At 45.0% G+C, this 27,604-nt stretch overlaps 1 protein-coding gene and 1 long non-coding RNA gene across 3 annotated transcripts; both read left to right on the top strand.

The window, feature by feature from the left end:
- Positions 1-828: 828 nt before the first annotated feature.
- On the top strand, positions 829-13,079 carry LOC106897027. Its single transcript, XR_001413710.1, has 6 exons — positions 829-965; positions 1,990-2,167; positions 4,616-4,704; positions 6,747-6,808; positions 7,206-8,497; positions 12,892-13,079. It is a non-coding gene; the product is annotated as an uncharacterized LOC106897027 (long non-coding RNA).
- A 3,954-nt stretch (positions 13,080-17,033) lies between these two features.
- Positions 17,034-24,535, top strand: LOC106897904 (chromosome unknown open reading frame, human C17orf64). Of its 2 annotated transcripts, none has more exons than XM_014959013.1 (6): positions 17,034-17,168; positions 17,912-18,040; positions 19,277-19,452; positions 19,926-20,025; positions 22,908-23,001; positions 24,289-24,535. In XM_014959013.1, the coding sequence occupies exons 1-6, from the start codon at positions 17,091-17,093 to the stop codon at positions 24,333-24,335; spliced, it is 624 nt and encodes a 207-aa protein (XP_014814499.1). In that variant the 5' UTR covers positions 17,034-17,090; the 3' UTR covers positions 24,336-24,535. The 2 variants fall into 2 exon arrangements, with proteins under 2 accessions (XP_014814499.1, XP_014814418.1); XM_014958932.1 differs by having other exon boundaries at positions 22,908-23,028.
- Positions 24,536-27,604: the final 3,069 nt, after the last annotated feature.

The following is a 27,604-nucleotide window of genomic DNA, read 5'->3' as shown; positions in this document are numbered from 1 at the left end:
GGAGGGCCGCCCTGTTCCGGCACCGCCGCCCTTGGCGCCTCCTAACGGGCGTCGCGCGCCGGAGGTTGGGGGGGGGAGAGCGCTCCGCGTCACGTGACGCGGCACCCCCTCTCCTTCCCGCCCAAAGGTCCCGGCGCGCGGCGCCCGCCTTCCCTGAGGGGACTTGGGGGGGCTGAGGGGAGCGGCCCCGGCAAACTGAGGGGGTACCGCGTCCCTCGGGATAGCGAGGATGGAGAGAGCGGGGCCGGCCTCTCGGGATGTGGCTCAGGGCCCTGAGGCGCGGAGAGGAAGGGGCCTGTGAGGAAGAGCTCGCCCTCCCTCCGCTTCGGCGTTTGGCGCTTGAAAAAACCACCCCGCTTTTCCTCCGTGCGCACACATGCGCTGAGGGGAGAGGCGCAAGGCCGCGGTGCGACGGGGAGCCGGGTGAAATGGCCTCTTCCCCCCACGGCAGCCCCCTGGGTCTGCACCCCGGGCCTCGTCCCTTCAGCCCCCTCATACCTCAGGGGATGGCGGCTCACCTCAGGAGGCCCTCTGAGGAGACGTACTGCTAGCACAGGGTGACAGTAAGAAGTTCCTGTTCTATTAAAATGTCTTTTTCAATGTCTGAAACAGAAACACGGACTGAATTGTAAAAGGATCAGAAATACCTCTGTCCTTTGCTGTTCTTCGGCATGTTTGCTTTTAGTATTCAGTCCAATACTTACACAGAATGGGAGGATTTCCCAAATGGCTTTGTTACAACATTAAGCCTGGTAACATAGCCTGGGTCACTCCCAAGCAGAAAATAAGGACTTTGAAAGAAAACACTGATTTCCAAGGGCAGCTCGTTCCAAGGATTGTTCCTGCACAGAAAGCCTGTGAAAACAGCAGTGGCGAGTCATTCCCTAAGCCACGGTTTCCGTACTGAGTGATCTTACCACATCAGAGCTGAGGAAAGGTCAAGCCGAAGTCGCTTTCTCGCTGATGTAAGTTCACGCGTAGGTATTTTTATAGCAAACATTCCAAACAAATTTCATATCTGATACGCAAGCCAGGAATGCAGCTTACAGAGAAGCTGGCTTGAAGGCCAAATTTCTCCTCATGTAACACTACTGCCAAAGTGCAAAGACACCACAAATGAATTAGGCTTTGTAAATCCTCTTTTTGTTTTCTTCTGCCATCATCAGAATTGTTTATTTTCTTAGATTTGTGACAAAGAATATAATTATTGCAATCAAGCATAAAATTTGCCACAAAGGACCTTTTTGCCTCTCTAGAATATAAAATATGGGGGTGAAGGGGCAGCTAAAGTGCTTTTTAAAAATATAAATGAAATTGTTGGGAACATACTTCACCCACCAGCCACTTGTTACATACTTATATTGTAAAGAGGATACGGCTCCCTTATATCCTCTTATTCCTATGCTACCTTTACTTATCTCAATACAGTCCCTCAGCCAAGCAGCTTTTAATTTAGATACAATATAAATTCTTTAAAATCTTCGAGAGAATGAATTCAACAAAACATGGCAACATGTCAATCAAAAGTATAAGTTGGCAATATTAGAAACAGCTGGAGAAGACTGATTTATCTTGTGATTAAATGAAGTATTCCAGCCTCTAACGAGGGTATTCATTGTGCCATGTTCCATTAGCAGTGGATCACTTTTTAAAAGTATTAACTCGCAGCTGAGGAGACAGGGTTTAATTCCCAACTTCACTGTGGTATTCCTGGGTGACCTTATGTCTAGAAATAATCTTTTCATGTTTTGGTTACTCCTCTGAATTGCAAAGATAAGGCTACAAGAGTCCCGTTTTGCTTGGAACAAGTTGCGCTGGGATACAGCCAGACCCAAACTGCCAGAGCAGTTACAGAAAGCAATTAGAGCAGGAAGCAACCACAATGGTGTTGTAAGACAGCTTCACACCGATTTCTTCTAGTTTTCATGCCGATTTGTCCATGTCTACTTATCCTTGCCTCACCTCCCTTAAGTCTCCTTTCCTTAATAGCAAACCCCCAAGTAACAAGGCACGGGATGGAACTGATATTACACTCCCAGGCCTGTTTCATCTAGACATATAGGAGTGAAGGAACCTGCCAGGACAACAATTCCCATTCAATACAATTCCAACCACCACAGTTTATAACTGCTGTCCTGCATCTACTCAATTCCAGGTTGCAACACAGGTGAGTTACCAACATCCCTCTCTGTGTATTTACCGAAACCCATCTATCTCTTTTCAGCTTCCAAAAAACCTCAACAAAGTAACCTCTTCTAGTTGCCTTTCTCTGTAGAAGTACATCATTCCACCTGTTCTTAGCAGACTCACTCTATGCCAGTTCCAGATCATTTTTTGAGTATAGATAACCAGATTTATTCCATTTTCAACTAAAGCCTCACCAGCACTTTGCAAAACCTTTCCTTTTTCATCTGTTAATGTCTTCACAGAACCTCTACTTGTAGCATACACAAACCCTGTTCTCAGGCAGCAGAGATTATTAGGCAGTGTAGAGTTTTTAATGACAACTAGTTCACTTGCTAAATCATTAAAAAAAAAAGTCTAAAATTATAAATACAAGTCAGATCCTGCCACCATCCCAGCTTAAGGGAAAGTCACAAACACCTGACTTGGGATTTGATGCAAATGAGTAAGCAGAAACTTCTAGTGAGGAGGTCCTTCCTCTAGAAGAAGGAAAATGGATTGGAATGATGGTTAACAATTCATATTAAAAAAAAAAATACTTTCCAAAATGGTTAAAAATATAATACATTAAAGCTTTCTGCTTTTCACAGCTAGCTAAGTTGTTTAGACTTACACTGCATTTTCATGTGACATTTTAAAAAATCCAACCTAAAGTGACATCTCTTTTATGTCCCAGAGATAGAAATGATGTCTAACAAGCAGTAGAATTTTGTTCAAAGAGTGCTTTAAAATAATTTACTTGATCCATTGTATGCACCATGGCTTGCACCAAATTTAATAACAAAGATATTCTAGATTGGAAAATCAGACTGGAGGCTTACGATGGCAGTGTCTTTGTTCAGATTAAATTAAGCATGTTCTCAAAGGCATTGAAGCAGGAACCCGGAGATAAGACTTTGTATGCTAACCATGGATTAGATCTGGCAGTAAGTTTTTAATGAAGCCTTATTGGGGAGCATAAGATTGTAGATGTTGCTACTATTTAAAATGTAATGTCAAAGGTAAATCAAATTAAGATACAGTGAATTTAGACTTGTATTAGATGAATTTAGCTCCTCTATTCTGGTGGAAAAGAGCTATATATGCAAATTAACTGTAACTGGCCACGTGTCCTTTTGATTGCTGTGATTTATTTAATTATTCGCTAATCACAAATTAATTCATAAGCACTTAGGAAATATCTTTAAGTGTCTTTGCATCATTGTCAAGTATCTGTGGAAAAACAGCCATTTACTGCTGCACAGAAGCTGCAGGAGGCTTGCAGCAACGTTGCCTTCTTGGCAGAGCATCTGGCAGCCACCAGGAGGGTGGTTGGCAGCCCACAAGGCTACCAGGGACAGGGGACAAAGAGTCACGCAGACTTCAGCCAAGGCTGAAGCAGGCATCTGCTAAGGAGAAGGTGTTTCCAGTTGCATGGAAAAAGCCTGAACTCAAAAAAGATAAGCCAAGTAATAATGGAACTGCTGCAGTGAATCAAAAACATTTCTGAGAAGAGCGGTAGAAGTCCCTAGGATTTCCTGATTTAAAATTCACTAGAAACAGGAACCAACAATGCAAGTTCTAGGCCCTGCTCTATTATTTTCCTCTAAATCTTTGCCTCTCTTTCCCCAATATCTATTCCCCCCCCCGCATCCTGGAATATTATTAATTTTTTAAGGATCAGTCGATTATATTTTTTTGCAAGCTACTTCAAAATATATAAATGTATTGTGCTATTCTATGCAAATGCCATGCTCTATTCTCCAGAACAGTTGCAATCTTTATGTTGAAGATGATAAAAAAAACCAAAACACCAAACCATCAGGCTACTTGTTAGTATTTGTATTTAGTACAAGACTGGGAAGGAGGACTGAAGGGGTTTTCAGCACAAAGATGAAAAAGCACCAGAGAGATAAAACTAAAGCTGAAACTGCCAGAAGTGTTGTAGAGAAACTGGTGGCTCAACACACACAAAAAATGTAAAATAGCATGAGGGAATGAGGAATTTGTAGATGAATGGGAAAACTCATGTCAAAGGCCTAGGTCAAATACAGCAGAAGGGATCTTACATTTTGTGCTTCCTCAGAATAGTAGCCCATAGCTATTATGGATTATTTACAAAAAGCAGAACTTTGCTAAAACATGCTGTGTCATCTTCAGGAATTTGTCTATTCGAAACCCACTAAGGCAGTTTTCTGGGGTTTTTATCACTCCAGCAACTGAACTTCTGGTCATTGAAATCAAATTTGTGACTAGGAAAATACATGACCGTTGTGAATGCTCACAGTATCATTCTTTACATGTCAAAGGTCAGCATTTCAGCCTGTCCTGTATTTAAGAAACCATTCCTTGTCTGTCCTGATCAGCTCCAAGCAATTGGAGGGCAGGGAGGGGAAGTCCACCCTGGGCATCCCAGATATTTAAACTTGATAAAGCTTTTTCTTTTTTTTAGGAAGAAAACCTGAACCTGAACAAAACCCCAGTCCCATGCTAGAAACATGTAGAAAACCTCGTTTTCTCAAATGGCCACAGAACAGAAAGGTAAGAGTAGAATTTATAATTGCATTTGATGGATTCTGGTCAGACAAGTCCTACTCACTGCACTAGGGTTTATTCTTTTAAGACATTTATGCACTTTTGAAATGTAGATCCCAAATATCCAACACAAACACAGCTAACAGAACTATCTTCACACATCAGTCTGGCAGGAAACTTGTTAAAGGACTCTAAGAGCCGATTATCATCTGTAATTTGCATTTATGGCCCCCAGTGAGGGGTTGAGCCACACTGCACTGGGCACTGTACAAACACGAGACAACTTTTCCCCCTTGCTGCTTCACAGGGAGCCCTGAATGGAGAACAGGAGAGCACAGCTCAAATATTTGAAAAGAGCAGAAGGTGGGAGAGATATCACGGTGCAATAAGAGTATTCGTAAACTGTAGGCCTGCGGTGTTCATAACTAAATGGTTTCATATCTTTCTAATTATAATGAACTGATGAATGAGAAAAATACCTCGCATCGTTATCTGCTAATCTAATCTGATGTTGTCGGAGGGAAAGGGGGAAAATACAAGAGGCTTCCTCAGAGAACAACAGAGCTACATATGCAAATTGCAACTTTTATCACATCCCACATTTTCCAGGAAACAAGTGGTTTAGAATAGTAGTCAAGGGATGACATTCGCTACAGATTTATATGAACCAGGGGAAAAACAAAAACCCAAACCAAAACAGGTTCTTAGCAGGACCCTCCTATGTCACATTGTCACCATATAAGCTGTACTCCCACATTATTGCCAGCATGAACTTTGTAGCAGAACATCTCAGGGAAAAGGCCATGGCTTTTATGGTCAAAGCTGAATTTAAAAAAAGAAAAAAAGAGAGAGAAAGAAGAAAATAAATGTAATACTTATAGAATTCAGTTTTAAGGTCACTGTAACTAACAGCAGCAGATAAAAAAAACTCTTAACATTATCCATTTATGTTAATAAATTTTATGTTTATTTTTTAACAACAAATACTCAGAGAGGATTTCTGCAAACCCAGTAATCATCCCCCTTGTTGAAGGGATGTGTTAAAGAACGCAGTGCTCACCAGGGTGGCAGTGTGGTGTAGCCAGGGGACTCTCCGGGTGAGATGGTTTGGATTTTTCCCCCCTTATTTTATTTTCAGCACCAGGGAACTTCTCTTTTTACACCTGCCCTATCGATCCCCACTTCCCAGCACTCTCATGACTTATTTGAATAAGCCCTTCGTCACCTGCCCTGACCCTGCTGCCTCTGCCATGACAGCCAGGCCCTTTCCCCCTGGGTTGGCAGTCGTCACCTATACTTCCCAGCAGCAGTGGGCATTCATACCTTCCTCCTTCTGATGAGTCAATACCACACAAGCAGGGTGAGAAGGCAGGAGAGAACAGCGTGTCCCTCTCCCCCAAAGGGCTGAGCTCTGGTGACAGTACAGCGTGGAGGTGACAACTGCTGCTACGCAAGCAATAGCGGCGGGAGACCCACAATGCACACCCACGTGTAGCAAAACCCATACCTGTATATCAGGTTGCAGCAGATGTGGGAAGAGGGGTTTGGACAGCAGTTCCCAGTCCTTTACAGGAAAAGACACAAGTTCCCAGTGCTCTACAGGAAAAGACACAAGCAAGGGAACTGGAAGCATCCCTCTGTTTAATCTTGCCACCCCTATATAAGAAAAATTAATTAATATTTTCGCTAAGCCACTTCCCGCTGCATGTTTTCATTTGGGCAGCTCATGACAGGTTTAAAGCCACTCAGAATTGCTGCTTGTGTTACTACTCAATACATAATTTCAGCTCGTGTTATTAATAGCATTATCTACACAACCAAAGAAAATGAGGTACGTCACCCACATACTTAGCTATTTTAAGATTTATGGGTAAGTGATCCCCTACTTTTACTGCAGTTGCCTGTGAAACACGCACAAGAAAACACCATAAGGCACCCTCCACTCTTGATGTTCTCTTAAGTAAATCTTCCCTGTGTGTGGAAGGGTGATACAATCACACTTGAGGCCCACAAAGAACAGTAAAAAACATTGTTTTTATTCCTGGCAGACTTTGCTGACGTTCCTCCAGCCCAGAAGAAAGAAGGTGCCACAATTAATGAAAGTCACAAGGTAAGTGTAATGCACTAGGAATTTTTATAAATATCACATCTTTCCTGATTTTCTATCAACCTGTTTGATTGCGCCATATATGGGGAAAAGTGTGTTAGAATTAATCAGCCTGCTGGAGTGAACGCTAAAGGAAAAGAAGAGCTTTGGCAAGTCTGTTGCTAGCATTGAAAAAGAAAAACTGTGACAAGAAAAAAAAAAAAAGCAGACCTAAATCCAGAAGCATGTCATTCAGAAAGGGAGACATGCTATGATTTATCAACGTAACAAAAATTGATGGGAACATAGATCTCCCATTTCAAAGTGTTGTCTCTGTGTAGATTAAGAGTAGTATCTGTCATCAGGAAACAATGGGGAAAAGAAATATGTTTGATAAAAGCAATGCTGTGCTCTTTTGTAGACAGAAAACCACCGTGTCGTTGGAATGGAAGTAAAGGATTTCTCTGCAGTTCCATCCTCAGCAGCAAAAAAAAAAAAACTGTTGTGACAAGACGAAGTGCAAATAATTAACAACAGAAGATCAAATGAAAGGAGTGGCTTGGCAAGAAGTGACTAACGTTTACTCCATTTCAGAAGAATCCAAATGGTGCTGCAGAAAGAGGATGCCTTGCATCGCCCCCAGAGCGCAACAGCAACCCCGGCGCGCAGCAGGCAGCGGCTTACCGCTGTGGCACAACAGGGCAACTTTCCCTTTCAAAGAAAGAGCCTCTTTCTTCTCAGTTCAACAGCTGCTGCACACAGGGTCTCCAACATCTTAGCGGTTTGATTGTTGTAGACAGAAAAAGCAATACCAAAGCATAAAACATGGAACAACTTCATGAATGTTTTGCCAGCAGCTGATACAACGGAAAGCGCATCTCAAAACAGCGGGGCAGCGGAGTAAAACAAAAACCATAGAGCCAGCACTGTCACGTCATTTGGCACATCCTTGCACTTCCCTTAATTCCGTTTCAGATCTTGGAAGGGAAGGCCAAAGCTTCTTATTTGCCAATTAAGGTTTCACACGATTCAAACACTGAACAAACAAAAGACATCCCCAAACACAGAAACCTGCCAGCCTTCGTGACCTTGCCAACAGAGTGATGTCTCAGTTCAGTGCTTTCACAACACAGACAGTGAGAGAGCTCTGGACAGCCACATATACAAACGTGTGTGCACACAAACACACACACATGTTTTTCTGCTGGTATGGACACACTGTCACCGATCCTCAGCCAAAAGTTACACTGAGTTAAGGACACTCCAAACACCCTATAGACAGGGGAAAAAAAAAAAAAAAAGACATTAAAATAACAGGCCTCTATTTTACGGTGTCATATGGTATTGGTAGTAATTAAGGATTTTTAACTTCTTCACCAAGTAGCATTATCTAAGATAGTATGGTGCCTGTAATCTGTCCGGAGTCAATGAAGAACTGCTCATCAAGCCAACAAGGCAACAAAAAAAAAGTCTGAGGGCTTGCCATCTGCTCAAACCACGACCTCACACCTCATTCCCCTAAATACAGCACCAAGCCACAACAGGATGCAGATGACCAGATTGTTTAGCTGTCACTTCAGCTGAACACGCAGTGGCTGTTGATGTGTTACGAGGGCCTCTCAAAACCAAACACGACATATCGCTGCTGGACAAATAACTGCTTCAATGTCATGCCTAGCCATTTTTGTGGATTGATTATACCCATGCAGCAAGGTAAGGCATTAGGCGTTAATCAAAATTTTGCCTACTATATTAAATATTTGTTTTATATAACAAAAACATATGCATACTGTTAAGTGACCCATAGAAGCCTTTGGCACTCACTCTCCCTTTGGTTAGAAGCCCAGCTACTCAAGTAAGAGCTTTTGGCCTAGCAGCTCCTTTCAGTTACTATATCAAAAATTAGGCCTGGAATATTGAGTAGACTCTTGAGCAAATTCTCAGCAGTAGAAGACAAGTTCCCAATAGCTGGAGGTTGCCAAATTGTTGCAGCTTGAAGAAAATTGGTACATTCAAGGAAGGGAGCAATTTGAAGTTGTTATATAGCACTTGGACACCACGATGATGGGCAAGAGTTTCTCCTCTCATTTCTCTTTCTCTTATCACTTCCCAGCTGTTTCTTCCACTTTCAGGTAGTTTCAATTTATCCTTCCATTTTTATCCACACAGTTAAGTAACAGCCTCCTAGTTGAGATTCTGCTGGTTTTAGCGATGAGGTACCAGCTGTGCATCCCTGCAAGCTGGTGCATGTATGACCTTGAAATCTTCTGTGTAGCCAATCAAAAAATGCCTTTAAACAGTGTTTCCTATCTCCCAGAGAGCATCTCGCAATTTTTAGCATTAGATATATATCACTTTAGAGCATCCAAAGCGTTGTGCGAACATTAGCCAGCTAGCACCAAAAAAATCACTCCTTTCCCAGCCCATACCCTGTTATTGTCTAAGTAACAGCTCCTCCATTTCACTGAAGCCAGCCCAGGGAGTTCTTTTTGCTTGTTCCTCTGCAGGAATATTAAAACAGAATGAGAATGAAGGTAGCTGTTAATTTTATGTCACAGCTAGGAAACTGAAGGTCTTCAGATCACACTTTCTCCTCAGTCTTTTAATTGCAAAATTATACTTCAAGATTTGACACAAGTTTCTCACCTCCCTATTTTCAAGCTACTAGCAAGCAAAACCAGACAAAAAACTACTATTTTTTTTTCTTAATCTGCAGAGCCTGCACGATGCTTTAATTTCAAATAGGTGAAATTCTGCTAATTACTAGTATACTCTAACAGCCTTTGTGACTTTACAGAGAGCTATGTCAAACTAAACCAAATAATAGGTCAGAATGTGCCAATCTTTTCATCATTATCACTGGTTGCCTTTGTGGTTTATGGCTCCCTTTGCCTCCCAACATGTGTCTTACCAGGTTCTTCGAGCCTCTGGCTTGTGTTGCTCAGCCGCTCTGTAATTATTCAGCACTGTAGATCCAGCAACAAGACACTCACAGCATACTCTTCTCACATTTTGTTTAAACACTAGGTATAATAGCAGATAATAGAAAATTGAGATTTTGAGGCAAGAGACACAGGGATTTGGGTGGAATCAGATGGCTAACAGAATTTTTGCTAGAAAAAAAAAGGGGGTAAAAAAAGATTCTTTAGCTAACATAGTGCCTTTCTTCTTTTCCTGGGTAAGCACTAACCCAGACCCTAGGATACTCCCACTTCTAGATATGATGCTTAGTACCCCATTGCTAATTTCATATTAAATACTAATTGAAATAATGAGAATGTTCCCCAAATACGTTAGATCATAACTTCCTGTGATCCTCTTCCATATCCCACACTCTTTGCCTTTGCCATCAGACGTATGTTAGCTCCGCTGTGCTGTGACCAGGGATGTCTTGAGACCTCTGCCTGGCATCCCGAGTCATTCTGGCCTCTTCTCCCAAGTCACAGGCAATAGGACAAGAGGAGATGGCCTTGAGTTGCACCAGGAGAGGTTCAGATTGGATATCAGGAAAAATTTTCACACTGAAAGGTTATTAAGCTTTGGAATGGGCTGTGCAGGGAAATGGCTGAAGCACCATCCCTGGAGGTATTTAAAAGACGGGTTTACATAGTACTTAGAGACACGGTTTAGTGATGTTTTTTTTATCAGAGATAGGTTGATGGTTGGACTAGATGATTTTAAAGGTCCCTTCCAACCTAGACAATTCTATGATTTGGCCCCACCATTCCCTGTAGCCACCCACAACCTCCTTCCCTGCCATGAGACTCCACCATCTGAGACAGAGATGCATGTCCTGCATCCGCACAGCACCTAGCGATCTTATCATCTAGAGCCCTGGCTGTGAATTATACAAGCAATAAATCATCAAAACCAATTTTTTTCTGCAGATTAATGTTACGTAAGTTATGCCTGCCATAAAGTATAAACAGCATAAAATGCACCTCTTTGCATTCCAGCGTGTTGAGGAAGATCATAAAAGCACTTAATATATTATTTAAGCCAGTTAAGCTAGATAGCACAACTGCAGTAATTAGCAACAATTCTCCAAGTCCCCATATGCCAGACAAAGGATGATGTTTAGCATTTTCAGGCTGGTAGGAGGGAATCAGAACATTGCAGAAATTAAATGGCATTGCACTGCTTTTTTTCCCTTCTGCCTATCTCAGCAGAGCCTACGTTTCACTACAGCTACTCCACTGCACTATCATTACAAGAGACTGAAACCCATCAAATAAAGAAGGCTGACCTTTTTTGCTTTTATTATTTTAAGAATAACAGGATGTTCAATGCTTTAAGAAAAAGAAATGAAGCCACTGCTCTTGATAGCTACATTCTGTATGTTGGAGGGGAACTTCCTTGTTTTCTGCTTCTTTTCTTTTTGTGTTTTTTTTTTTAATAAAATGAACACACAAAAAAATACCCCCCCAAACCTGACTTCCTCTGGAAAACCCATAAACTGAAGTAAGTGTTAAGTAGAAATTTAAAAATACTCCAAGTGCTGGCTGCCCTTCTTGCATACAGGGTCAGGCAGAGGGCAGCGCGATGAAGGGCACAGGTACAGGAGCAGGATAAAGACAGGAAAAGCAAGGTGGGATGTGCATGAAAAGGGCATCGGTGACAACAGAGGGATGAGACCTGAGTAGTACCAGGAGACTGAACTTTGTTACCCCTCCTAGCCCTGGCACACATCATGTGCCCAGAAGGCTCATCACACTGTGTGCCAGCAGGCAGCCAGCCCAGCAGCACTGTTTGCAGTAGGAACCCAGTCTGAGGCTCTTGTGCAAAGAACAAGATCACTGGAGGCAGACATCTAAAGGAGCAGGGGAAAGATGGAAAGAAAATACAGATTGGAGAGCCTCTACTGTAAAGGGAGGCTTTGAAATTGAGGGTTCCATGACTCAGAGAGGGGAGAGACCCGATGCAGGCAGTCTCCTGGCTCTGAGCCCCAAACGCTCTGACCAGTTGTTATTTTCCATCCTCTTCATATGCCCACAGACAACATGGCAAAAGTTTTTCCCCGTTGAGTTGTTCAGAGAAAAACCTCAGGACTGGGAAGAAAAACAGGACAGGAGAACCCCTTCTAGTGGCCTGACATTTTATTTCTTTATTGCGAAGGGAGGAAAATCCCTTTTTTATTCCTCTACAGTTCTTGTTATTTTCTGATTTATTATTTTATTCCTCTCCATTGCAGAAAGAGGAGAAATCTCGTGGAAGAGCAGCTGTTTGCTGAGGAGGGCTCGCAGCATGCCCAGGGCACAGGGCACACACAGAAGGAGATCTGCAAGCTCCTCATTTTATCTCCCCAGCAGAGAGCTGTGTGCAAGGGGGCTGGCACTTTGCTCTCTGAACCAGCAGGGGTTTTCCCAGGAGTTAATTTTCTTTATATCTAACTGCAAAAAAGCATCACTGAGTTCTGTACAGCCTCCCTGAAGGCATTCTTGTCTTGATGGGCATTTCTCTACCAGGTTGTCTCCCCCTCTCTCTGCTTCAGGCTGTTTTCTTCCATTTTGAGACTAGGAGAGCTCTTTCCCTGGCTCCTGGAGCAACTGGGGTTCCCACCTGGTTGTGTCCACCTTTCTCCCTCGCTGTTGATTTCAAGCCCCCTCTCAAGCAGTGGTTCTCCCACCTCTCCTTCATTTCTTTTTTTTTTTTGCTCCCTACCTCTACATTGTGGGCTTCTATTTGGCTTATACATTCGGTGCCTCTCTGCACATTTTGCTAATCCTGAGCAAACCCCTGCCCACATTCCCCAGGCAGAGCTGACCTTTTGGCACAGGCATTCCAGTCTCATCATTTTCCAGGCTTCTTCTATTTGTTATTAAGATAGCAGGCAAAATTGCTAGGGAGAGGGAAGGGAACAAGGCAGATAGCACCTATCACAGTTTGTAGTACACGATCCAAAAGATTAACAAAAGAAGTTAAATTATCTTAAATTATCTAAATATTAAGAGGTGTCCAACTTGGTATAGATTTGATTTTATAAGCAGCAGCAAAGGGACAGGCTTATTAACATCTTATTAACAATGCCTATTTCAATTTGCATAAAAACCTGAAAACTTACAAAGCCCATTAAGAAACAAAGCCTTTAACTATCCTGTTTCTCACAGGCTGCAAGTTGCAAAGTATGGAGAAAGCTGATAATGCTCTTTTGGTTCCTGAGGACTTCAAGCAGCTTAAAAAAAGAAATCACTATATGATATTAGCAAACACCATTAATAAGCGCACTAACATCTGGCTGAAAAGCTAAAGACAAGCATCTACAAAACTGTTGAAGCATAAAAGAATGTAAGAACATCTGAAGATACACCTATTGGCAAGGAGCTGTCCTGCACACGAGGTTAGTCACTTCGGGCACTGTGGAAGGGTTGGGTAGTAGTGTCTTCCAGTGTGGGAATACTTGGAACACCCCAATCAGATTTTATAAGAAGCAGATGAAAAAGGCACAGATGTATTTATAGCTTCTACACACCACTGGTCACAAATTGTGTTTGGGTTCTTAACTACATTAGTTCAAACAAGCAATTAAATGAGCAACTCCCAACACTTGCCAGAAAGGGACTCCTATGGTATATTAAGATGCCTCTAATAAAGCCACATAGAAACAATAACTAGGCCCAAATTCTCTTTCAGATCTCTTCCCCTAATACAAGATTTATTAACTTAGGCTGTATTTTTTGGCATCCAACTGCAGGGAGTAAGTAGACAGGTCTCCAGTTGGCTGTGAAAGTTTTCATCATCCTTAAGCACCAGGAAAGGAATTTCCAGATCCAATTAGCAAAGCCTCCGCCCCTACAGTCTGAGCAGTTGCTCTGAGCATCATTAATCACTCCATCAAATGAAGCGTTCGCCACCCTCCTGGTAGGAACAAGTTACTGGGAAGCATTCTTCATTACAATTCCTTTTTGGTATTACATTGCAATACATCTAGTAATTATGTTTGGGTTTTATGTTTAACTAAATCACGTGTACATTTAGTTGGTTTAAGTATATAATGTAAAATACCTGTATATTTATCTGCATTTATCAGCTCTCCTTCCCTGTGACCTACCAGTAAATAAATATTGCATCAGATGCCTGCGTATATTATATGCAGCCTGACTCATCACATCACACGTGGTGTTCGGGCTAAATCTGCCTAAAACAGCAAATAACAAACAGCAGCAAAACCAGAGCATCCTCACAACTGTTTCCTTTGTGGCTCCATGCCTACTCTCACACTGCAAGAGCTGCTGTACTCGAGGAGTTGGTTAGTGTTTGCACTTGCACAGCTCCTGGAAGACTAAGACACTCAAGTGGCAGAAATTAATCCCCACAAAAGAGCTGTCAGGGGAAAAGGAAAAGTTTTCCCTAAGGTGCAGTGTTACAGTACAGCGTGTTTGACTGGCACCTCGGCTCCCTTTCCTTCACAGGGAGAAATATGAGCTTTATAATCTGTTTGTGCTCCTGACTTTTCCCCATCCAATTAGAACACTGTTTCAAAGGATTCCTGCCCGTAAGTAGGCAATATAATCCAATAAATTTACATAGATGTGGTCTGGGTTATGCCATCTTCCGACATGAGAGGTTTAGAAGTAGAAATTAATGTTGTCTTCCAGAGGAGCAGGGGGATGGGATGCAGCCAGAGACTTCTGAGGCCTCAAAGGCACATCTCTTGCCTGATCTCACAGGAGTGGACTCGTCCACAAGACCTTACACAATGAACAAAATGAATTGAAATCTGACTCCAAAAAAAATTCAAGAGCCAGGGAAGGTTTATAGCTTCAGCGGTCAGAGCACAGCTTTGAACGTCATCGTACAGTTCAATAGTGAAAAAAGGCATTTTACAGCCTCAACTGTCTGGTTTCCTGCTCTGCTACTGTGCTGAGTAATGCCATAGAAGACAAGATCACTGCTCTGCTGCAAACCAGCTCAATGGATAACTTGTAAATACAGCAAGATCCTCGGATGAAGACAGGCCAGGGAAGTCCATCTGTGCATCCTGCCTGCATATTTCTGGCTTTGGCTGAACTCTGAGTACATAGAGAGGTAGACGAACAAAGACTGGGATTTTCAAGGAGAACTCAAGGCCTTCTTCCTCTGAAGCAGCGAAGTGTACACACGATAAGCCAAGAGAGCCTCTCCATGTTGTAGTCACATGCTCTGTGGAAGCTGTAATCTTGCAAGGACACAGATATGGCCATGCAAATATGGGTTTTGCCTGTGCTAACAACCGTCATATGTCCCTCAAGCTCCTAAATGGCTTTTAATCTAGCTCTTAACGGACGTGAAAGCTTGTGCTGAAGCAGCTCTATTTCTCTTGTGCTCCTGTTAGCCAGCAACATGCTCCCCTTCGATACCCTGACTTGAGAGGAGAGGACATAAATTGGCAACCTCTGGGTTGAAACCTTTGGAGGTGAAAAGGAGAGGAGCTTCCTGCCACGCTGGGGACAGATGTCACGATTGCAGGCAGCAAACGCAGCAAGAGGGCATTTGGTAATAGACATTGAGAAACTGGCTGGATTTTCAACATCCCCTTCAACCAAACCACCTCTAGTGTAGTCCTCACCACCAGGCTGAAGCGGCAGAGGTACACTTACCCGTGCTGTCACTGCTGCTTCACTCTGCACAGCTTACCTTTTATTAAGTAATATATAACATACCACGTAATCCTAGTATGGGCTAAACAAGTTGTAACGTACCTCAGATGGTCAGAACAAAGCTAAGTGCAAAGCATTAGAAGATAATTGTCTTTGCATCTGCTCAGCACCAGCCTGTGCAAGGCTCCTGCGTCAGAGAGCTGACAGCAAAATTTCAGACGTGGGGGAGGAAGAAAGCAGACACAGGAGGGGAAAATGCCGCAAACATCTTCAGGGAAGGGCTTGTCTTAATGGATTTTTGTCATTATTGAATTCAATCATGGGTAAAGGCCAACCTTCCCTAAGACAGCCTGAAAAGAAGAACCTGTCTCTGTTTCCAGACCCATCAATAGGTACTTTTTCTCAAGGCTTCTACCTGCACCCGGCATCTGGCGCCGTGGGTGCTCAGCATCACCGGCGGCACTGAGAAACCCCTGACCAAAAGCTTTCCAACTTCTGCCACGAGCCGTGTGGGTTCCTCCACACAGCCATCCCCAGGGGACCTCAGAGAGAGAGAGGGGGCCTTTGTACAGCCCTGGAGATGACTCCCAGTGCCAGAAGCGACCTGGCACAGGAGCACAGCTGAATCACAGCTGCAGCAATTACACTAATTGTCCAAGGGACGAAACAATTGCACTTGTCTGACTGGTCAGGGCATGATGGGAGCCCGACACATTTTTCTTTGTGAAAGCATTTTGCCTTGAAGTAAATTTCTAAACCAAAGTCCCTTTAACTCCAAAGCCTTTTCAGATTTCTTCCTGGCAAGTGCAATTTATTCTTTCTAAAAAAAAAAGAGCTTTAAAAGAGATGTTACCCGGAAGAGTGAATTCTCACTGTGGTTGGTTTTCAGTGTCATCTGTGAAGAAGGTAACCCTGAATTTCCATTACACCATTATGAGAATTGAGGCCTCAACTCCAACCAGCTCCCTGAAAAACACCTGTGTGTGAAAAACACCTGGGTCCAAAGTCCCTTCTCCTGGATGCACCAGTGCTCCCCATCAAATGGGACTGCCTTTGTTATGGAGATCATCCCCAGCCCCATGTGAGCCAGGCTCTCTGGCCCCCGTGTCGGGGCCAGTGCTTCCCCACACCACAGAGGTGGAGAAAAGCCTGTCTTGAACTTGCTGATGCCCCAGCCATAGTGGAAAACTGCGATTGCTCGTGCCAGGAGCTGCACCCACACTCACAGATAGCCAGAGTGGGACACACAGCCACGTGTGTGACTCAGAGCTGCACTTTGCACCTCCTTCAGAGGCCAAAATAATCCAGACTGATGCACAGTTACAGGTGCTGGACTCGCTGCAGGTGCAAACCCAGCACCATTCAAGACCCCCAGGCACTCCACCGAGCTCCTGTAGACGCAAAGCAGAGCAAGGGACCTTTCCCTCCCATTGCCCGTGGGAGCCTTTGGCAGCATTGAACATCCTGATCACTACCAGCAAGAGGAAAATCCAGGGTGTTCTGCCTCTTTCTTTAGGACCACAAATCAATGGCAAAACTGGTGGGGAGAGGTGACTCTGCCCCAGAGGGCAGCAGTGTTGTGGGGCTGGAGGAGTCTCCATGGTTGGCAGAACTCGGAACCGGTGTCCGAGCATCCTCGTCACCTTGGTCACTCCAGCACAGTTTGGTGTGCACACAGCTCTGTGGCAGTTTTCCCTTGGTGCAAGTGAGGGAGAGAGGATCTGTGTCCCATGGAGGAGACAGGCTTTGAGGACAAATTGGATGGAGCCAGGGCAAGGGACGGCAGCGGGGACGGCACAGCTGGCCAGGTGAGCACAGGCAGGGAGATCAGCCCATAGAAAGAGCAAAGCAGAGTCCAGCTTCAGTTCCTCCTCTGAAATGTGGTTTGGGATCAGATTTGCAGAGCATGTCAGGGAGGAAAGGACTCCTCTTCCTACACACTTCTGCATGTTTTAAATGGCAACATAAGCTTGTGTTTAAGTCAGTTATATAAATGTTGCTTTTCAAAAGATGAGTGGAGGAGTTACCTACACAAATGTTGACACAGGGAAAACAGCCCTTTGCAAGAGAAAATATCGCCCTCCCCAGCCCAGGGAGTTGCAAGTTTGGTGGCTGAGGGGTTTGGTTTGTTTTCAGTGTGGCTTTGCAGCAGGTCAGCCCTGGTGCCTTTGCCATCAATAAAAGCTGCGGACGGAGCAGCGTGGCGTTACAATGGGCTCATTGTAACCACATATTTCTACTTAACAAGTGACTGCCAGCCCATATTTGATTAATGCCATTAGGAACGAGTGGCCATTGTTTACCTTGTAATTTATTAGAGGTAGGATTTCCAAAAGGGACTTCAAGTAGGCACCTAATTCTTATGGACTTTTAATTATAACTGAATACCCGGCTTCATTAAGCACCTCTGAAAACCCAATCTGAAATGATCTGGCAGGAAGAGAAATGCTTCTGAGCCTTAGGGCAGGGTTTGTCCTTGGCAGTTTTTTAAAGAGAGGATGCAAGATTTGCATGAAGTGAAAGACTAACCTATGGCTTTGGCAATTTGTAGACCACGAAGAAGGATCTGGCTGGCACAGGGAAGGAGGCAGCCTTTGTAACTGGCAGTGAGAGTTCTCCACCAGGCAAGACCCCGCTCATCTGCTGTTCAGACGGCCTTGATCAGGACACCTTTAAAATTGTGAGACACCAAATAGAATTTAGCAATAGAAAAACTCAGTGGCATCTCACATTTGAGAGAAAAAGGGAGTGAATAAAACCCAGGAGTCTGGCAGAGGGAGCAAATAAGCAGAACAAGACACTTCTTTTGTAGCTGTCTTCCATGTCTAAATGTTTTTTACCTCATCATTGTTTTTCCAGCCATCTGGACATCACATTTGTAGTTTCCAAAAAAAAAAAGCAAAACCAAACAAAATAACAGCCAAACCACAAAAAAGCCCACAACGATAACAAAATAATCCCATTTCACCTACACTGGTTGGTTTTTCAAAAACAAGTACTGCTACATCATCATTTTACGTGACGCCACGTACTCCCTGGCCTCGGTGGTTTGGTTCCTCTGCATCACTTAGACCTCAGCCACAAAGCTCCATCTCACAACATCCTCCCCTCACCGTGGGATATGATCGTCCCATTCCTGGTCATAACACACCCACAAAAAAGCCCACAACGATAACAAAATAATCCCATTTCACCTACACTGGTTGGTTTTTCAAAAACAAGTACTGCTACATCATCATTTTACGTGACGCCACGTACTCCCTGGCCTCGGTGGTTTGGTTCCTCTGCATCACTTAGACCTCAGCCACAAAGCTCCATCTCACAACATCCTCCCCTCACCGTGGGATATGACTGTCCCATTCCTGGTGCATCATAGCATAACACACAACAGCCCCAGTCACAGCCCAGTGTGTGTAACAGACACCAAAAAAAAGGATGGACAAAAGGGAGGGCATCCAGACACACTCCTGCATCACGTGCAAACATTTGCAACACATCCCAGGTCTGGCCACAGGAAGAAGCAGCGTGAGAAAAAGCAGTAAAACAGTTCCCTTTCCCCTCCCTGCAGAAAGGCAGCTGGTTTGTAGCCTGAAATTTATACCTTTCACCCTGCAATATTGAAAAGGAATTCCCAGTCTTGGAAATCATTCAATTCCCTTTTCATGTCACCTTTGACATGCTTCACCTGGGGTGTCACCAACCTTGGAATATGCAGGAGCAACTCCTGCAGAGCAGTGGGAGCACTTGACAGGGGTGAAGACCTATACGAGCTCCCCCATGTCCATGCAGGAGACACTTATCAAAACACTTCAGCACCTTCCCAGCCAGTCATTTAATCAGTTTATTTAATGAAAAGGAATGCCTGAGATCTGAATGTAGAGTGCGGAACACCTATGCCAACACTCTTTCTTTGCAGTGCAAGGAGCTTTTGAGACCCTTTAAGAAGCCACTTCGGAAACTGCATTTGCCCCAGCATGACCCCTCAGAGAAAAAACTGAAGTATATGAAGGAGAGTTTGACCATAATCGGGGAGCGCATCGATCTGTTTGTCCAGCAGTACTGCAGGGCCTCAGAAGTCAAGCACTGGCAGAAGTAAGGGTCTACTCTTACCCAGCACCAGTGATGTTCCCAGTGTGACGGGCTCCTGCAGAGCCAGAGGCCATGTGGTACCTCGTCCTGTCCAGTGCAAGGCCAATTTTGATGTTCTGCCCACCAGCAACATCCCTTTGCAAGTGAAGGGGCTCCTACATGGCCACTTCAATTAATGGGTAACCCGCCCCATGCTTGGGGAAGAGCACTTCTTTAAAAGTTTATAAGCTTTCAAGTGAAGGGGCTCCTACATGGCCACTTCAATTAATGGGTAACCCATCCCATGCTTAGGGAACAGCACTTCTTTAAAAATTTATAAGCTTTGGGGAGGGAAAAAAAAAAAAGAGAAAGAGAAAAAAATGCTCTGTAAAGGGTATATCAGTGGTTACACTCACTGAGCCAGAAGTAGGGAGCAGAATGAGGAAGAGGATGAAGTTTGTACTCACGTGCACAATCTGTTTGTCTGTCTTTCCAAGGCTGTTGTGGCGGTTCGTCTCCCTCTTCTCAGAGCTGGATGCCAAGCAGCTGCAGAAGCTGTATAAGTACATCAAGAACAACCAAATGGATAAGTTCCTGGTAAGCAAACAGGAAAGTTAATACCCCATGAGGTGTTTGTGCTGTGCTGACTTTAAGGGGATGACTGTACCATGGGGCTTGCAGGGGTTGATCCATGTCCAGGGAGAAACCTGCTACTGAGAAGTGTTTATGGACAGGCCATGAATCCTGCAAATACTGCCAGTTCCTACCATAGCTCGGGCACTGAGCCATCCCTGCCACCAGCAGCTTGCCCTCCTGAGCTGGTGTCCACACCACCATGACTTACAATTTTTGGAGCTGTTTGCTGATCCCATGTTTCCAGTCATGCTTTAACACATCAAATGTGATTCACAGTTCTATCTGATGATATAAGAGTTAAACTTTGAAACAAACAAGTAACGCCAAATTCACCAAAGCTCATTTCTATGCCTGAGCATCAGCTACACAAGGAAACTTAAATGGACATTTTCCTGAGAACACCGACTCTGAAGGGTTAACCCATTTAAGCACACTCATAGTCAACCATAAACATATCTCCTGAGCAAAGACTGAGTATACCAGGAAGTTCAAAGGTCCACAAGAAACACCTACTTTAAGAAGTTTATTAAAAAGAAATTAAAAACAGATCTACAATTTAAAAAAAAAAAAAAAAAAGAGTCAACTAGGAAATTGTTTTAAGTAAATTAGAAAACAGCAGGAGGAGAGACCTGAGACCTTGGTGGGTTACCAGAGCACCACTTGCTTCGTGTTAAAAAGGGAGCTGTGGTCATCTGATAGCTGGCAGTGATAAGGCCAGAAATAAGTTTGGGGCCGCAGGTAAACAGCGCTCTCCTTTCCAGCCAGAGAGAAGCGGGGAAGGCGGCCGCGCGGGCTTTGCTTGTAGTATTTTTAAGGCTCTAAAAAGATATTCCAACAATAAGGAAATCAAACTGATTTTAAAGTAAAAAAAAACCTCAAACACAAATTCTTGTTGCTAGCATGAGACGCCCGAGGTTAATTGGGAGATATTAAAAAAAACCCAAACAACTGGCAGGCGGCGACAGGCGTTCTTGCTCCCTGAGACTCGTGAGTGCTGCAGAGGGTGAATCAAGCTCCATTTCCAGCATGGCCCTTCCTGGAGACTCAACCAAGCCCGGGGGACAGTCTGGGCTAAGGACAAGCCCCCGCTGCTCCCACAGGGCACGTGGCTGAGGGCAGCACCCCATTCCCACCTTGGAACAAGTATTAAAAAGCAAATACCCCCCACAATCGCTTTTCCACCCTAAATAAAAACCAGAGAATTCCACATTATCCTTTCCAAAGAGGGAAAAAAAAAAAAAAAAGGAAAAAAAAAGCACCTCCAAATGGTGGGTGACAAGCATTAGTCACACTGTGTCGTGCACTATCGGGATGCACCGGTGTGTGCCGGGGAGTGTGCACCAACCTGCAGCCACAAGAGCCCGCCGGCTACGAGGCTGCCTCTGAAAAAGCAGAGAGAAAAAGTGACAAATTCTGCCATTATGTAACGGTTGACAAATGCCTTTTGTGATGCAAGACAAGTGGGAGAAAAAAAAAAATAAAAAATCAGCGTCTTTTGCCCTTTGTGGGAAGGGAACAGCAGTCAGCTCCCTGCTGGAGCATAAACAACAGGCTGCGGATCCAAGGGGAAGGGGGAACCAGCGCGCTCGGCGCAACAGAAATAGATTATTTGGAAACGCCTTGTTATTTAGATGAGCGAGCATAAAAATACAGAATCAATATGTGATTAGTAAGCGATGTTTTCCAGCATGGTAATTTGATAATTTTGAGAGTTTTGTTAAAGGAGAGATGCTAGTGAGCAGCCATCTGCCTCGCTCGCCAGTCACCTTAAAATTGGGAAGGAAGTGGACATAGATCCCTATTTAGGCTTTTAGGCCTTTTTTTTTTTAATATAGATATATTAAAAGAAAAACCCAAACCCAAAACACATCTGAATTTAAACACGGGTCCCAACTCCCTGTTTTTAGACTTACTGAAAATACCAGACCAAATCCACTTCTCAGCTTCGAGCTAGAACAGAGCATCATCTTCCTTTGCAATCTGGCTCCGCTGCCGAAAGCTGTGGCAATCAGCCCCACACCTCAGCTTCAGAGAGTAAAGAAATAAGACTTCAGGGCTGAAACTCTGGAAGTTTAAAAAAAAAAAAACAACAAGCAAACAGCATGACCACTGGCAACACAAAAATTTGTTTTGCCCCTGGGGCTGCTCAGCACAGTGTAAGCTCCACGGTGCCATCCCACCACCCTTTGGATGTTCAGCACAGGGACCCATCGTGTCCCTTGCCGTCCTGCCGGTGCATATAAAAGTGCCATAAAGCGACAGTGACATCCAGTGGCAGCGCACACCCATCCACAGCACCCCCACCCTGCCTGGGGTGGTGGGGCTGAGCAGCACCCACATCCCATCACAGATGGCTGAGCTTTGGTTTGAACACAGCCACAAAACGGCACCATCCGCTGCCGACCGTCTCCCCAACGCACCTGGGAAACTGTCGTTCTTTCACCAGTCTGCTGGGAAGGGTTTTTGCTTTAAAAAACAGATTTTTAGGTGTTTGGGCAGACTGGGCTAGGTATCAGTGCAGGGGGACAGGGACAGCACAGAAAAGGTGGCTTGGCAGAGGCCAACAGGGCTCACTGCTGGGTGGGATGGAGCCTCAGATCTCGCCTGCGAGGAACAAACACTTCTCAGGGCGAGGACTTGTGCAGACAGTACAGTCATTCCTCAGCTCGTTGCTGCTGTCACCCAACAGGACCACAGTTAAGCAAGAGTCATTGCCCAAGCATGAGTCAGTGTGTGGCATTTGCTCATATAAATATCTTTTAAAGCTTGTGTGTGGCATTTGCTCATATAAATATCTTTAAAAGCTTTTTTTGTTTTGTTTTTTTCTTTCTTTTTTTTTAAAGCAATTATGCTGTCCTTCGGAAAACACAGATTTGCTTCCAGGACTCAAAGAAGAGAAACTGCAGCAGCTTTACCTCATCTGGGGTCTCCACAGAGGTACGGGAGACCTGCAGGAACACCCAGGTCAGAGACAAATACCACCAACACACCTTCAAAGTCACATCCCAGCAGTGGCACCCGTGTAGCCAGTGTCATCTTGGCACCGAGCAGGAAAAAAGCCTTTTCCTGCTCAAGTAGAGCCACCCACACTTGGCATTTTTGACTAGCAGGTGACGAAGTGATGGGTGGTGGAGCTCCACTCCACTAGAGTTGGGCAGGTGGAACTGCTGTCTCAGACACGGGAGTAGGAAACACAGCAGCAAAAGCTCCTCTAGCATAAGGCGGTAGTAAGGAAGGAGAAGACAACCCTTTGTTGGCCCACATCAGTTGGTGTTAATTAACGTGTCTTTACATAGCAATCTGGCTGCTCAAACATAGCTGTGGTTTGCCTTTGGGCCCACCCTGGCAAAGCCACACAGGTTTGTCTTCTGTAGCAAAAATGCAGACCAACCTGTCGCAGGCGTGTTTGGTGCCGGAGTCACCGGCAGCCTGTTTACTCCAGCCAGAGCTCCAACAGGCACAAACCCTGACTGAGAAATGAAAGAGGGACAGCAGAAGCAATTGGTGATGAGATGGGCTTTGCCACAGCCAGGTGCCACCGCCTGCCTGCAGCAGGAGGATTTGTCCCACATAAGCCTATTTTCAAGCTGCTAAAATGCAGTCACATGTCCTGTGGGAGTGCTCGTGCACTCATAACCATCTCGCTTTTCCTCTCTTTTCTCCCCAGTCTCTCTGTTTACCTCTAAAAAAAAGTCCAATCTGGTACGTAACAGCTCTAAGGGAGCACTTAAAATCCAAATTGACAAACTAAAAGTCAAAAAAAACCAAGAGCTAGTGAGACGGCGTGATCCGGGAGGCTGAGTGGGAGGGAGGCCCACACTAACCTGCCGGCTGTGCGGCTCCAGGCGATCCTCCTCCGCCTGTCTGCTCCCCTGGAAGGATGGGGAAATGCCACCCGAGCCATTCTTACGTAGATAAATACACCAGAGACACAAAGTGCATGAAATACTAAAAAATTAGCGCAATTGAAATGTAATGAAGATAAGCAAGGGGCTGGGATTGCTGGTTGATGAGAGCCCAGGTGCCGAGCCATCACAACCACCCTGGTGCTCCTATGTATTTCTGGTGACAACGTATTTGTGGGGTTGAACCATAAGCAGAATCCCCCCAGTAAAGCCCCCAGAGCACAGCATGGACACACCAGTATCAGCTCCTGTAGGATATATAACTTCTCAGAGGAGTTATGCCTTCCATTTACTTTGTGGGTTTCTTTTTGTTTTCAAGGTTCCCAGACAACTTCGGAGGTCAACAGAAAGACAGAAATCATTTAATACAGTATCTTCACCTCAACAAAAAGCAGGGAACAAAGAGAGTCTCCATGGTTTCCTGAAACCACAAGTTACCGAAATACTTGCAGCGTCATAGCAACAAGCTACAACCCAAGCAAAATTAAAATTTTGCAATTTTAAACCGTATGATCTTCCTTATTATTATCCTGGAGTTTCCTAACAGCTGTGCACCAGCAGCGAGACTTCATGGGGGATGTGTAAGTATGAGACCTACCTTCATTGCCTCACTTTTTTTTTTGTATAAACCCCAATAATGGAAGAACAGTGTTGATAAGGAAGCAGGTGGCTGCTCCTGTCCTTTCTGTGGTAGAAACCCTCTTCTGACGAGAGCAGGGTCTGTTCCCCCCTCATTTCTACTCAAACATCTGCACATGGTCAGCAGCCATGCCAACTGGAGAGGAGACAACAGAAGAGGAAGGGGAGAGACTGCTGTACAGAATATATGCCAGTAAAAAAAAAGTTTTCTAACTTCTACACATACAGTTGCCATTTCTGACTGTTCCAGGCAAACACCAGCCACGAGCCCGTGCACTCATCAGGGCTCCTGGCAGCTGCAGCAGCTCTGGATCCATTGATCCACACGGAGATGGCTGGAGCCCTGCTTGGCTGCTGCTGCTGCTGGAAGGGACTCATCTGCGAGATGATGCTCCAGGACAGGAATAGCAAGAAGAGAAAGCAGTAACAAAACTGGCTGGTTTGGGCATTAGGGTTGGCTAGATTTGATTTACTGTGGAATCCAGGTTTTAAGAAAACATCAGAAACATCAATAGCTTGGCATGGAAATCTTTAGTCTGACCAGTAAAAAAAAAAGCAACCAACAAACCAAAGACCCTTCCTTTCTACATGCTAAAAATCAGATGGTTGGGACGGGGGCTTCCTTATTGCCTTCAGATCTGAACCAAAGCAAAAAAATAATCCCTTCTAGATCCCTTTGGAAGGCTATTTTTAGCATCAAGACAACAGATTTCCTTTTTAAATGGCATCTTGGATCACGTCCACAGACCTTGGCAAGAAACTGAAGGCCCTGGCTGTGCTGCCCACGGAGCCACCGCTGCCAAGCCCGCACGGCAGAGTCTCCAGGAGAGGCAGTGAGGGAAGATGTCACACGTTGCCTTCACCAGCCCAGAGATTGGGCTTCTCGTGGTGGGTCTCACTGCATGTAAGAGCAGACACAGAGTTATACTGGGGAATCCTCACCACTTGTGTGGTGCAGGCCTGGCTCAGCAGCAGAACACAAGGAATTTTCCTTAGAATAACGGAATATTTCCTTTAGGCAAAGGCTTTGAGCTTTCCCCGCAGCACACGCTGCATAAACCACGTGTAGCATCACATGCAGCTGCATCAGAAAAATACTGTATGCCCTCAAAATGTCACACTTGTTTAAGACGAAACTGAGCAAGATTAAAGCCTGCTCGAGACTTGGATTATTCTACAATTTTTCCGGTCGGACTCGAGGTGACACAAAAGCGACAGGAAAGCTCTCAAGGAAAAGCGAGCTCTGCCAGAAATAAAACACGCCGAGTTTCCTGATGGGAGCAAAGAAAGGGAAGAGAAAAGATTTCACCTTGGGAGCTCCCTGCTTCAAAACCCCTTGGTGTAAGCTACAGGGTGCCTGGGTGCTGCTCACCCCATGTCACAGGGGGGGCTTTTTCCTGCGGTCCCAGTTTGGGACCCAGCAGCAGCGGTGCCACCAGGGTGGACTTGCACAACCGCGCGGCTCGTGGCGCTCGACGCACATTTCCTCACTCAGCCTCTTTGCTCTTTTCCGTTTAAATGGAGCATCAGGGAATTCATGGAAGTGTTGCACAACCTGGGCTTTGGCTCTTAAGAAAAGTACGATTTTCGTGCGTTTTATGAAGTGTCAATGCATGATGTAGAACTAAAGAAAAAAAAAAAAAGAAAAGAAGAGACACAAAATCCCGTTTCCCCCACCAAACCACGGCCTGAGGAGATCTAAGCAGAGGTCACTGTTGATGGCTAAGTTCAGGACAGTAAAGCACACATTTTGTGCCATAAAGAGCAGAAATTTTGTTCAATGAGAAACAAAAGATGTCAGGAACAAGCAGAAGTTGTACTGCCCACAGCTGTGACACCACGTGGCAGCCACTCACCCTGGGATGCGTTTCCCCCACCAAACCACGGCCTGAGGAGATCTAAGCAGAGGTCACTGTTGATGGCTAAGTTCAGGACAGTAAAGCACACATTTTGTGCCATAAAGAGCAGAAATTTTGTTCAATGAGAAACAAAAGATGTCAGGAACAAGCAGAAGTTGTACTGCCCACAGCTGTGACACCACGTGGCAGCCACTCACCCTGGGATGGCCACCTCCAGGACAGCAGCCGTCCCCACCAGAGATGCACTGGACTCTCTGCCAGCCAGAAAGAGCATTCTCAGCTTCAGAAAGTCCAAGGAAGCATTTCTCTTAATGCTTAAAAACCCCCAAACCCAACCCAGAAAGAAACCAGCCTGCCCCCAGCAGCTTGCCTCAGGCCAGGATGAGGGAATTGTCACATTTCATCAGATCTAGAAAGAGCATGATCCTTGCTGATGTCAGGGGTTTGGACTTTGCGCAGACTGACCAGGGGAAGAAAGTCATTCCTGGGAGGCAGCTTTTACCCAGCTTGATTTAATAAATCCCCCAAAAAATCAGCATTATGGCCTCATAAAGGCATTTTCAACAGCAAGTTACCTTTACCTGGGCAGGAAAAGTTTGGGGTTTTGCTGTTGTTCATTCTTCCTTCACACCAGCTTTTACTGAGTCCCCCGTTGTTGGCTTGTGCTCGGTAGTTTGGCTTCAGCACTCCCAAAACATCAGTGTTTCCCTGGGGAAAAGGGAAAGAATTGGGAAAGTTGCAGGAACACACGCAGGCACCCGGGGACTTGCATCTTTCACCCATTTAAATTTGCACGGATACGACGTTATCGGGCTACACTACCGCAAAGGGCACTGCCACAGCTTGGAGGACTTCAGCCTCACGCACCACCTCCGGAGTCACCCTCGCTTCAGAGGAGGTGAGTGTGGCACAGAGAGCTCACCTGGGTTCCTCACCAGCATCTTCCAGTTGCACTTTGCCTCCCAACAGCTGGACCGGGGTTTAAAGGCGTTTTTCCTTTGAAAACCACCACCTCCCTGGGCAGCCTCTGCCAGGGCTCTGCCACCCTCACAGGAAAGAAGTTCCTCCTCATGTTTAGGTGGAACTTCTTACGGTCAAGTCTGTGCCCATTTCCTCTTGTCCTGTCCCTGGGCACCA

This window comes from Calidris pugnax, unplaced genomic scaffold, assembly GCF_001431845.1.
Source record: "Calidris pugnax isolate Ruff unplaced genomic scaffold, ASM143184v1 scaffold45, whole genome shotgun sequence".
NCBI lineage: Eukaryota > Metazoa > Chordata > Aves > Charadriiformes > Scolopacidae > Calidris > Calidris pugnax.
The sequence above is the reverse complement of the archived record's forward strand: the minus strand, read 5'-3'. Positions and strand labels throughout refer to the sequence as shown.